General features: G+C 38.0%; 1 protein-coding gene across 2 annotated transcripts in view; it reads left to right on the top strand.

The window, feature by feature from the left end:
- Positions 1–378: 378 nt before the first annotated feature.
- The window catches only part of TBC1D15 (TBC1 domain family member 15), a 69,733-nt gene continuing 57,140 nt past the window's right edge, over positions 379–12,971 (top strand). For both annotated transcript variants that reach the window (XM_081248851.1, XM_081248852.1), the window contains exon 1: positions 379–474. In XM_081248851.1, coding sequence (XP_081104977.1) covers positions 445–474 — 30 coding nt within the window. In that variant the 5' untranslated portion in view covers positions 379–444. The remainder of the gene's footprint in view (positions 475–12,971) is intronic.

The raw sequence follows: 12,971 nt of genomic DNA, 5'->3' as shown, positions 1-12,971 counted from the left end.
CAGCCTTATCTCAATTTCACAGATGAGACCCTGAGGCTGAAAGTGTAAGTGACTTGCCCATGGCCACAAAGCCAAGATCAGGTTTGCTGGGTCCCAATATGCTGTCCTTTCCATCATACCAAGCTGAAGGGGCCTGCGAACGGCTCGAAGTCTCGCCCCCAGCCAATCCCCAAAGCAAAAACACTTCAAATTACTTACCCTCCTAGGAAGATAAACTGGCACATGCGCAGTTTGCACCAGCGACTCCACCCGAGAGGCCTCCGAGGCGTACTCAGTGCACATGCGTCAGGCGGCTCCTTCCCGTCCCCGCCCCTCACTCCTCGCCATTCCCGCCACTCCCCGCCCCTTTCCCGCCCGGATATCAGCCTAGTTTTGCCGGATGTTGTTGTGAGTCGGGGAGACACGTGAGGCGCTGCTACGTCATCAAAGGCACGCGCAGGAAACATGGCGGCGGCGGGGGTTGTGAGCGGGAAGGTAGGTAACGGCCCCGGGAAACGTTCCTGTTTTTCTTCGGGATGGGGCTGTTTTTGCTGCTTGGAGGCCGGCCGGAGAGGGATGCGAGGGCCTTTCTGTATCAGGAACAGCCTGTGGAGGATGCAGGAGAAGATGACTAGGTGGTGTCAGCTGTTTTCTCGAGAATGCCGGCTCAGTCCGGGAATTAAGAGACCCGGCTCCTGCTCCAAGGCCAGCTAGGCCTCGGCGCTGTTCTGGTCGGTTCTGTCCCAGGGCGAGGGGCTTTTATTTGTATTGCCTTCTTAAGAGACAGGTGGTTGCCCCGTTGCTTTCTTTTTCTGGCTTGATTTTCTCTGACTGTAGCTCTTTATGTCTGCTCTTCGGACTCCAGGATTTTTTCTCTTCCTTCTAACTCGCCTCTGCCTTCCTCTGCTTCACTCTGGTGAAGGCATCTTTGTCCTCTTCGGGAAGAGCTGAAAACAGGTGCTTTGCAGCTGTGCACTTAGAAGAAGAGTGTATTGGATCCATTTTACCAGGTCGCCGAGTTGGTTGGTGATGGTGAACAGCGGGGCACGTTTCCCCTCAGGGAGCTGGAGATTTACAACATCGCACGCTTGTCTGGGAAGGCCTTAGTTACGGTATTTATTTCCTAGACAAATCTGTGATGTTCCCGTGGGAGACTCTGTGGTACCGTCTTACGGAGGTGGTCATTGACCCCGTCGTGATAGTTCGTTAGGATTTAGGATTAGGTGCGGAGGATAGTTTATCGCAGGTGCGGAGGGTAGTTTATCGCATAGTGCCTGTTCATGTTCCGAGGACACATCTTAATGCTTGTTGGGTAGGACTATCGTGGCATGCTACTGGAAGCATTTCCCATTGCGCGAGTATTTCGAAAACAGTTGGGTCGGGTAGTGACTCATCTAACACCAAGGACTATTTACTTTTTGCAGATAGCTTTCTCCGTTCCTTGAGTTTCACTCATTTTCTTTATGCTGCCCTCTCCATCCCATTTTGAATTATTTGACAGCGTTTGTGCTTTAGTGTATGGACCACTAGCCAGAATAACACAGTACTGTTACTCTGAAGGGTGACCTTGGGAAATTGAGCAAGCATGAATTATCCGTCCTTCATTTTCTTTATCCCCAGAATGGATGTGGTGCCAGTCATTATTTCTTGTATTGGAGTTGCTAAGATTACATGAAATAATAAAATCTGTATTAAAAAAATTACATACTTCTCCATACTGAGTATTTTAAATGATTGGTCATCGTTCTCAGATTTTCACGGTCTTTGGTTGTCTTGTCAGTTTTGTCTTCAGGGTGGATGCTGATCTTCTGCTTGGCTCACTACATATTTTAAGGTTATCTTGTTTGATTTTTTTATCTAGGACTTTCCAAGAAGGGATCCTTTCTATTTGAACTACACTTCACTCTTTCAGGTGTGGATTGATTTTGATAGAACCCTTGAGATGAAGCAGAGTTGTAAAATATAAGACTTTTCCCACCCTTTCCTTCCAGTCATTGCTTTTCATAATGTGACTTAGTCTTTTATTTCTTAGCTCTACTTCGTCACCTCATTTATTCTTACTCACTGCAAATTTATACCCATTCTCATCACTCCATCTAAATTATTTTTCCATGCCCAAAGCTGCCCTTCTCCCAAATAATTCTATGATGACCAGCAAAAGCCACTTATTCTTCCCTCAGCAAGTTCAGATCTAGTTTAATGGCATCATCATTCACCTGGTTGCATGTAAAACAAACCTGGAGATGTCCATTTGTATAACAACATCTAAGCAATAACCAAGCCCTACCAGTTTTACCTTAAAGAGGTTCCTTAAATTTGCTGCATCCTCTTCATTGTCAGTGCTTAGTTCATTCAGGCATTTAGTCTTGAGCTCTTGGCTGATTTTTCTCCTTCTCTGCAGTCTCTTTGCCCACCGTCTCCTCTACACAACCACTGGAGTTATTTTCTGATGCACAAGTCTGATTGTCTCTTGCTTTAAAAAACAAACAAAAAATCTTAATTTTGTTATTGTCCCCATTGAAATAATACTCAAGGCTGGTTAACATGGCATAAAAAGCCATGCTGTCTTTCTGGCTTTGTCTTATGCTTCCCTACTTCCCAGTCTTGTTTCTTTGGGACAGGGGAATAGCAAAGAACACACACACACACACACACACATATTTATGAAAGAGTGTGTATATGTGTGTGTGTGTCTCTCTGTATTTATTTATTCGTCACCCCCCACCCCAAAGGTTCAGCTAAGACCTGTCTAATTTAGAAACCTAGGGCAGTGAATGTTGACCAAGACTCGTAAGACTCACATGTGGTACTTTTAAAGATTATAGGTGCTGGGCCACAACCCAACTCTGTTGAATTAGAGCCTCTTGGTATTGAGATCTAGGATGTAGAGTAACTTTTCTACTAAGTCTACTTTGCTTGCTTTGAACTTTGAGTTTAGGAAGTGATGGGGGGAGGAAGTTAATCTCTGTCATAAGGAGAAGCAGTGTAAGATAACAGTTAAGAGCTTGGACTCTGGAGCCAAACAAGTTTCAAAAACTAACTTCACACTTGCTAGTGACTTCAGTCAAATTATTTAACCTCTCTATGCTTCAGTTTCCTTATCTGTAATATGGGGATGATAATAGTACCTACTTTATGGGATTTTTAAGGTTAATAAGTAAATGTATTAGAACAAAGCCTGGCACGTAGTAGATAACTGTGTAGGTGTTATTCATCATCTTAATTTCCCTGCAAGTCATTGGTTGGGTATGGCAGAATTTTAAAGGTTTAGAATATGGTTTTTGGTATGGGTGTGAACTTCATTTTTGAAATTACTTCAGTTCTAATTCAGTGTTATTTTAGGATTTGAAAAATACCTTGTTTTAGAAGTCACGTAGTTTTGATGAATGAAAAATCATCACAGTAGGGCAGCGGTTAAGGAGATGGGAATCTGATTGCTTGGGTTCAGAACCTAGCTCCACTGCTTTATAGCTGTGTTAATTTGGTCAAATTTCTTAACTTTCTGTGCACCAGTTTTCTTATTTGTAAAATGGGGGCTAATAATTATTTTCCATCATGGAGTTGTAGAGAGGATTAAATGAGTTAATATTCGCAAAATATTTAGAATACCTGGCATCAGGTAAGTGCTTACATTTTAGCTGCTATTATTACTAATATTAAGGAAGATCTTTCAGACGGTCTTAAAGTTGTAAGGTTATTATTGATTTGGAAATAGTTGAATGTTTATTTTTGCTGCCACTTTCTACAGAGAGATTAAGGCCGCTCACAAATATTAAAGCACTATAGTTATGTAAAATAAATTAGAGGGAAAAAACGCAAAAGGAAAGTGAATAAGGGTAAGAAAGGTAAGTGGAACTGGAAGTACGATTATTAAATAAACTGTATGCTTTAGTGGGCTACAGTTTTGCCAAAGAGGGGAACCTGATCAATAATAAGAATTACAGGATCTACAATAAAATAAAACCAGGAGCAAAACCCCAAAAAACTAGTTTCTGAAGATTAGATCCGAGGATAAAATCTTATGTAGATTCTTTATACTATGTACTGTAATGAATTTGATTATATAGCCTATTGTATCCTTACGGTTAAAAACCCCCACAGCCCTATAATGCCCATTATTAGTATTCTGATGGTTTTATACCAATGGCTAGCTAAGTAGTTCAGTAAATACAGGGTACCGATTTGATGTATTTAGGTCTCTGATGATTTGACTGAATTCAGGGGTAGGTTGTTGTCAACATGAGTGGATGGATTCAGTGTTTCATATATGTATATTTTTCTTAGCTGAGCCTGTGAAAGTGGGTTTGAGTTTGGTTATAAACCCTGATTAGTTCTTGGAGTTCAGCTATTCTTTGTTGCTATGTATATATAGAACCATATGTTTTAACAGTCAACCAAATGGGGGGAAAGATTGACATTCTGTTGTGAATTTTTTTTTTTACCTGGCTGTGATCTTTATTTCCCGCAGTTTTATTGAGAAATAATTGATGTACATCACTGTATAAGCTTAAGGCGTACAGCCTATTGGTTTGATTTATATATATTGTGAAATGATTATCACAGTAGGTTCAGCTAACACTCATCTTCTCATATAGATCCTCCTGTGAATTTTTAGGGGAGAAATAGGGACACTGACTGCAAAGGCTATCCTGCTTTACGATAATTAATGGAATGAGTTGAATTAATGGAATGAGTTGACTTACTGCAGAGAAGGTGGGAGAAAAGAGGTAGTCTGAAATAGGTTTTGGCCTTATACCCAGTGCCTCTGATGGTTGCAGTTTACTTTTATTCATTTATTCAACAAATATTTATTAAGCATCTGCTTTCTTCCAGGCACTGTTTTAGGCACTGGGGATACATCAGATAGCCCCTCACTTTGGAGATTACAGACTTCAGTTCTTCAGAAGGAAAACATTCACTAAAAACCACTCCCTTGTTTAAATAAGAAAGTAAATATGAGTTTTAGGTCCTTGAAGTGGTGCTAATTTTAATGAATGTTCGTTTTCTTGAGACTTGTAGACTGATCCTCATGAGGGCAGGGCCTGAAATGTTTTACCTGTGTCTGGCAGACATTCTGGCATATAGTAGGTACTCAGTGAAGAAAAAAGAGCAAGAAAGTGGGAAAAAATGAAGGGAGACTAGAGGAAGAGAGGTGTGTTCACTAATAGCACTCTTGTTTTGGAGTTAAGAAGTCCTGTTTTAGTATATTTGCATTTCACTCTAGGTCTGTGTTTTTACTGTGGCTGTGTTAGAATTTGGTTCTATTGAAAATAACTTGAAACAATTGGGAAATGACCTGTTATTTTTCCTTTGAGTTTTTTTTATGGCATTTTTAGTAAGAATTTATTTTGTAGCTTAAATTTGGTCCCTTCCAGTTCCTTTTAGATATGCTTGTAGTCCTGTGAAACCCCTTGCTTAAGAAAGATGATTAGTATCTAGCAGATTTTCCTGGAGAATTTTCTTAGACTAGATCTTGTAACATGGTAGTAACCTTCCTCGTGTAGGATATAATATGAATATGTCTTCTTTATTTTTCTAGCATTCTTTAACAAACATTTGAGTACCTTCTGTGTGCTGAGTCCTTTATTCTTGACACAGCACAGTAGTCTGCAACAAATCATTTCAATTTGTGATTTAATAAAAACATGACTTTTTGGGGAAGAATTCAAATATTGTTTGCTTTGATGGGACATAATGAAAAATGCTGCTGAGACTAAATGAAAAGTTGTAACCCAGCCTTTTAATTTTCACTTTTTGGTGGAAGGAAATGCTTATGAAATCCATTTACTGTTTCTTGTGCAATCTATGGTGTGTCTGTAGTCGTTGGTGTAAGAGAAGTCATTTGTTTAATCCTTGTTATACCTTCCATACTGCCCTCCTGTCTGACATTGTTTGGCACACTGATGCCCTTAAGATGCAGTAATAGTTCTGCTGCCTGCTCTTTATTGAGAATTGTACCATCCTCAGTATCTCAGTATCTCCCTGTCTTCACTCTCAAAATTTGTGTGGTTTGTTACCCTTAAAACCACCTGTGTTCTACATTTCTTTGAGTTACGCAGTCATTACTGATTAACGCACCCCAAATAAAACTCATTGTTTACTTTCTTCCTTCTGTATTCTGTCTCTCGGTGAATAACCGCATACACTCAGTTTTGTCCTTGACTCCTTTCCCTTCACCTCCCACATCTAATCAGTCACAAAGTCCTATCATTTTGACCTTCTAAATATCATTACAAGCCATCTGCCTTTCTTCATCCCTCTGCCACTGCCTTGGTTCAAGCAGCCATGAATCGCTTCCTCCCTGGATTACTGCAGTTGTTCATTCTTGGCTCTGCAGCCGGTGTGTTGGCTTAGAAAAGGCAGGTCTGACATAACCATTCCCGTGCAAGAACTTTCTAATGACTTTCTAGTGGCAAATAATCGTCTTCAGGGTAAATTCCAAACCCCCAAATTCCTGAGCATGGCTTAAAAACCCGGTATGATCTGATCTGGTCTCTACTCTTGTCTCTAAACTCTTAGTACTGTCTGATCTGGGTTGCAGCCATGCACTGAACTACTGCTCTCTGTATAGAACATACAGCTTCTTCCAAGAACATATACCCTCTCCTAGTTAAAATTGCCATTCTTCAGGTCTCAGGCTATATGTCACTCTAGTTAAAGTCTTCCTGATTTCTCATCCTGCCTGAGCCCCTTACATCTAGGTTAGCTATAATTTATTAGGGTCTGCTGTGGCAGCCTTTTCAACCTCCGTCATATGTTGTAATTGTCTGTTTTCTTGTCCTAATCCCCAATTAGATTGCTATGAAGGCAGTGACTGAGTCTTATTTATTTATACCTAGAAGCTTACTCTGTGCCTGGCACATTGTTAGGCATTCACTGTACATCTATTGAAGAAATAACTGAAATTGACATCTCATACAGGATCCTGTGCATACTTCTATCACACTCTTCTGTGACCATTGATTTACATGACATTACTAGTTTAGTTAGACACTTTTTATGATGTATGTTTTTCCACTAGCACCTTTTACTCCCCACATCTAGTTGGTGCTTAGTAAATGTGTATGAGTAAAGAAACTTCTAAATCAGATTAGGTGGAATGGGGGTGATTGGAAGTGTTTGGATGGGCTGTTACTTGTGTTCTTTTGAAGGACTTCATAGAAGTTGTTTGCAGAGAGAAGGTATAAAAGGGTGTTCTAGGTAGAAGGAACAGAATGTACACACACAAAAAGGCACAGGGTTTTGAGGGAACAGGTGAGTTCACAGGGGCCCAAGGCAGGAAGTATTGGGGAGTGTCAGGTGTTGCATAGCTGTAGATGTAAAGTGTGGTGTCAGAAGGATTTTAAGCTCAGGTGTGGTATGGTCAGATGTACATTTTATTAAGATCATTTTTGGCAGTGGTTATACATTATACAGTTTACACAGATTATTGGAAGGTGATTAGATTGGGAAGAGAGACCAGAATGTTATTTTAGTAACCCAGGCTACCTATGATGAGGGGTCAGTGTCAGAGAAGATTTGAGGGATTTAGGAGGTACGATGGGTATGATGAAAGAGGCGTTTAGGATACTGCGTGGATGGAATGTCTTAGAGTTGGGAATATCAGAAGAACAGATTTAGGATAAAACGTACTGAGTATAAGATGCCTGTGGATTATTCAAGTGGAGATATCAAGTGGCTGCTTAGATATTTGGGTGTAGAACTCATTAGAGTTTCAGGGCTTACACTGGCATTTCCTGGTGATACTGTCTCTAACCCAAAGTTTAAATTATTTATGTGCTGAATGATTTCAAAGAAACTGAATTTTTGTAACTTTCTTGTTGTTAAATTTAGCATATAAAGTTCACAGTTCCTAAGGTTCAAGCATGTATGTTGTGTATGGTAGGTGTTGGGTTTCCAGGTTTGGACAGAGATTTAAGGCAAGAATTTTATCCCTAAGCCTAAGAGTAAATTTCAAATATTTGGGTTGAATGTTTTCATTTATCTTTAGTTTTTGAAAATATTATAATAATTATAACACAAATAAAAATCCAATCCCACTTAAGTGTAGGAGCAATATAAAAAATTATCTGCTACTATATTGTGCAACTTCATTCTGACTTTTGCTAAATTAGAGGTCAGTAAGTTTATTCTAAAACATTTGCTGTGGTCCCCAGAGCACCTTTAATGAGTTATGTCGGACATGGTTCCTTTGGGAAAAAAACAATCTGCATTTTCTATTGCCATCAGCAGGCTGTCATTGGAAGTTTTATAAATATAATTACCTGCTTATGCATCTTAGCAAATATTTAAGAATAAAGGAGAACTTGAAGGGCCTGAGACAATTTTATTCCAAATGGAGAACTTTTTTCCTTTCTTTAGTACCTTTACACATTGTTCTTTTTTTTTCCTCCCAAGAGGGTGGGGAGCAGTTTAGAATATTCTAGCTTGTGTAAAGATTTTATCCTTTTTATAACATTGCCAGATACATACAGGCAAGGAACTTTATCTTATTTATTTTTCTGTTCTCCATGGTGTGGCGCATAATAAGTGCCTAAAAAAAGTTTGTCGACTCAAGTTTAGATAATTAGTTTAGCACCACCAAGTGGCAAGTGTTTGAATGTCCTTGATAGTTTTTGCTCCCTATGGACACTTAATCCACAATGAAAAACAGATAGAGTGTGATTTTTAAATTTTTTTGAGGCAGAATCAACTTCTTTTTCTTTTTTCTTTCTTTTCTGCTATTTTTTAAGTAAAATATCTTTACTTAACATATTTACTTTTATACAGGGTTTTGCAGTTTAAAAAAATAGAGTTTTCCTGTAAGTTATTTTTTATACAGCTTTATTGAGGTGCCACTTGACAGTAAGTTGCACATAGCATGTATAATGTGCCAACTTTTGATGTATATGTACACTATGGAACCATCAACAGAATCGAGATAATGACATGTCTACCACTCAGAGTTTCCTCCTGACTTATTATAATCTATCACTACCTTCATCCTGTCCACAGACAAACACTGAGCTGCTTTTTGTCACTATAGATTAGTTTGCATTTTCTACAGCTTTATATAAATGAAATGATATGGTATGTACTCTGTTTTTGGTCTTTCTTCATTCAGCATAATTATTTTGAGGTTCATTCATGTTGCTGCATGTATCATTAGTTAATTCCTTTTTATTGCCACGTGGTATCTTGTCGTATGGGTATACCACGATTTGCTTATCCATTCACCCATTGATAGACATTTGGGTTTTTTCCACTTTTGGCTGTTACAAATACAGGTGTTGTGAACATTGATGTATAAGTCTTTGTATGAGTATGTGCTTTCTCTTTTCTTGGGCAAATATCTAGGAGTAGAATAGCTGGATTGTAATGTTAGTTGCGTGTTTAGCATTTTAAGAAACTGCCAAACTATTTTCCAAAGTAGATGTACCACTTTACATTCCCACTGGTGGTGTATGAAAATTCCAGTTGCTCCACATCTTTGTCAGCATTTGGCATGTTGGGCACTTCCCTGGCAGTCCAGTGGTTAAGACTCAATGCTTTCACTGTGGGGGGTGTGGGTTCGATCCCTGGTTGGGGAACTAAGATACTGTATGCCACATGGTGCCCAACCCCCCCCCCCAAAAAAACACTTGGCACGTTTGTTTTTAAAATTAATAGATGGCTTCAATTTGCAGTTCCCTAATGACTTATGATGTTGAGCATCTTTTCATGTGATTTTATGTCATCCCTATACTTTCTTTGGTGAAGTGTCTGTTCAAACCTTTTGCCCACTTTATTTTATTGAATAAATTGTTTTCTTCATTTTCTTGTCACTGAGTTTTGAGAGTTCTTTTTATCTTCTAGATACAAGTCCTTTATTACATATACAGTATGGTTTGCAAATATATTTTCTCTGCCTGAGCCTTGCCTGAGCCTAAATTCACTTAGTTTTAGTAGCTTTTTGGTAGATTCCAATGGCTTTTCTACATAGAAAGTCATGTCATTTGTAAATGAGTTGTTTTACTTGTTCTTTTCTAATCTAGATGCCATTTATTTCTTCTTTTTTGTAGTGTCTGAAACCTCAAGTAAAGTGTTGAGTAGAAGTGGTAATGGTGGACATACTTACTTTGTTCCTGATCTTAGGAGAAAGCATTCAGTCTTTTAAGTATATGATGTCAGCTGTACTAAGTGTTTCATAGTTGCCCTTTATTAGGCTGAAGAAGTTTTCCTTCTATGCCTAATTTGCTGAGAGTGTTTGTCTGAAATAGATGTTGGATTTTGTTAAATGCTTTTTCTGCATCTTTTGAGATGATTTATATGGTTTTTCTTTTTAAAAGTTTTCATTGTGGTGAATTATAGTGAGTGATTTTTTAATATTAAACCAACCCTAAGAGTAAACCCCACTTGGTCATGAAGTATTTTCCTTTTTACATACTGTTGGATTCAATTTTTATTTAAAATTTTTGTACCTAAGTTTATGTGAGATATTGGTCTATAGTTTTATTTTCTTGTTTTTGTCTGATTTTAGTGTCAGGGTAGTACTGGGCTCCTAGAATGAGTTGGGAAGTATTCCTCCTCTTCATTTTCCTGAGTTTGTATAGGATTGGTATTACTTCTTTCTTAAATATTTGGTAGAGCTTACTAGTAAAACCATTTGGGCCTGGAATTTTCTTTGTGGGAAGGTTTTTAACTAAAAATTCAGGGAATTCCCTGGCGGCCCAGTGGTTAGGACTCCGTGGTCTCACAGCCAAGGTCTCAGGTTTGGTCCCTGGTCGTGGAACTAAAATCCCACAAAACCTCGCGGTGCGGCCAAAAAAAAAAAAAGTACAGCAGAAACTAACACAACATTGTAAATCAACTATACTCCAATAAAAATTAATTTAAAAAAATTGAATTTCCTTAATTTATATTGGGCTACTCAGATTATCTTTTTCATCTGTGAGTGTTGGTAGCTGTGTCTCTTAAGGAATTTATTTGTTTTGTCTAAGTGGTCAATTTTTTAAAATAAACTTATTTATGTATGTATGTATGTATGTATGGCTGCATTGGGTCTTTGTTGCTGCACGGGCTTTCTCTAGTTGCATCGAGCAGCGGTTACTCTTGTTGCGGTGTGCGGACTTCTCATTGCAGTGGCTTCTCTTGTTGTGGAGCACGGGCTCTAGGCGTGCCAGCTTCAGTAGTTGTGGCTTTTGAGCTCAGTAGTTGTGGCTCGCGAGCTCTAGAGCACAGGCTCAGTAGTTGTGGCGCACGGGCTTAGTTGCTCCGTGGCATGTGGGATCTTCCCAGACTAGGGCTCAAACCCGTGTCCCCTGCATTGGCAGGCGGATTCTTAACCACTGCGCCACCAAGGAAGTCTGAAGTTGTCAGTTTTATTAGTCTAAATTGTTCATAAATTTTCTTAGTATCTTTTTTACTTGTATACATTTATAGTGATGTTAAAGTTCTAATTCCTAATATTGGTAATTTGTGTCTCTTATTTTTTCCTCATCTGTCTGGCTAGAGTTTTACCAGTTTTATTCTCAAAGAACTAGCTTTCAGTTTCATTGATCTCTTCTGCCCTCCCCCATTTTTCTTTTTTCTATTTTATTGATTTCTACTCTGATTTTTCTTTCTGCTTACTTTGGGTTTAATTTGCATTTCTTTTTCTAGTTTCTTAAGGTAGATGCTCAGGTCATTAATTTGAGGCCTTTTTCTTTTCTAATACAGGCATGTAATGCTATGTTTCCCAGTAAGCACTGTTTTAGTGGCCCTACGCAGATTTTAATACGATGTGTTTGCATTTTCATTGAGTTCAAATACTTTCTAATTTTCCTTTGATTTCTTCTTGACCCTTGGGTTATTTATAAATATGTTATTAATTTCCAGATATGTGAGAATGTTCTGAAGATATTTCTATTACTGATTTATAACTTACTTCCGCAGAATATACTTGAATTCTTTTAAGTTTATTGAGATTTGTTTTATGGCCCAAGTTTTGATCTGTCTTGGCAAATGTTTTGTGTACATTTGAAAGAATGTGTATTCTGCTGTTGTTGGGAGGAACGTTTTGAGTGTAAATTAGGTCCAGTTGGTTGATGGTGTTATCAGGTCTTCTGTGTTACTACTGATTTTCTGTCTATCGTTTAATCAGTTATAGAGAGGGGTTTGAAATCTCTGACTGTAATTGTGGACTTGTTTATTTTTTCTTGCAGTTCTATCACTTTATGCTTCATGTATTTTGAAGGTCTGGTATTAGGTGCATAAACATGTAGGATTGTTAGGTCATCTTGAGGCACTGACCATTTTATCACTATGAAAATATCTTTCTACCTAGTAATATTTCTTTGCTCTGAAATATATTTTTGTCTGATAGTAATATAGCCATTCTAGCTTCTGATTAGTGTTGGCATATCTTTTCATCTTTTAATTTTTAACCTATTTGTGTCTTTATATTTAAAATACTTTTCTTATAGGTAGCATAGATTTTGGGCTTTTCTATTCAGTCTGATTATCTCTTTTTAGTTGGAGTCTTTAGATGCTTTATATTTAATGTGATTACTGATATGGTTAAGTTTAAGTCTATCATCTTGCTATTTGTTTTTTATTTGTCCCATCTCTCCTTTGTTCCATTTTCTTTTTCTGTCTTCTTTGTGATTAGTCAAGTAGTTTTCATTATTCTGTGTTTATTTTTTATTTCCTTTGTTGACTGATTCACTCTAACTCTGCTATTTCAGTGATTGCTTTAGGGCTTACAGAGTAGTACATCTTTAGCTTATGACATTTACATTCAAGAGTTGTTATACTACTTTACATAAGGTATAAGAACCCAGAACAGTATACTGTCATTTCTCTTCTGGCTTTTGTGCTATTTTTGTTACTTTACTTTTGCATATATTACAAACCCCACAAAAAACATGTATTCATTTATCTGCTTGTTTATGCTTTAAAGAAGGGGATTTGATTAACAAGAAAAATATATTTATCCACATAGTTACTGTTTTTGGTGGCATTCATTTCTGTATGTAGATCCAGATTTCCTTCTA

Source organism: Mesoplodon bidens, assembly GCF_964165515.1.
Source record: "Mesoplodon bidens genome assembly, chromosome: 11".
Classification (NCBI taxonomy): Eukaryota; Metazoa; Chordata; class Mammalia; order Artiodactyla; family Ziphiidae; genus Mesoplodon; species Mesoplodon bidens.
Note: the sequence above shows the minus strand (reverse complement) of the source record. Positions and strands in the feature narration are given on the sequence as shown.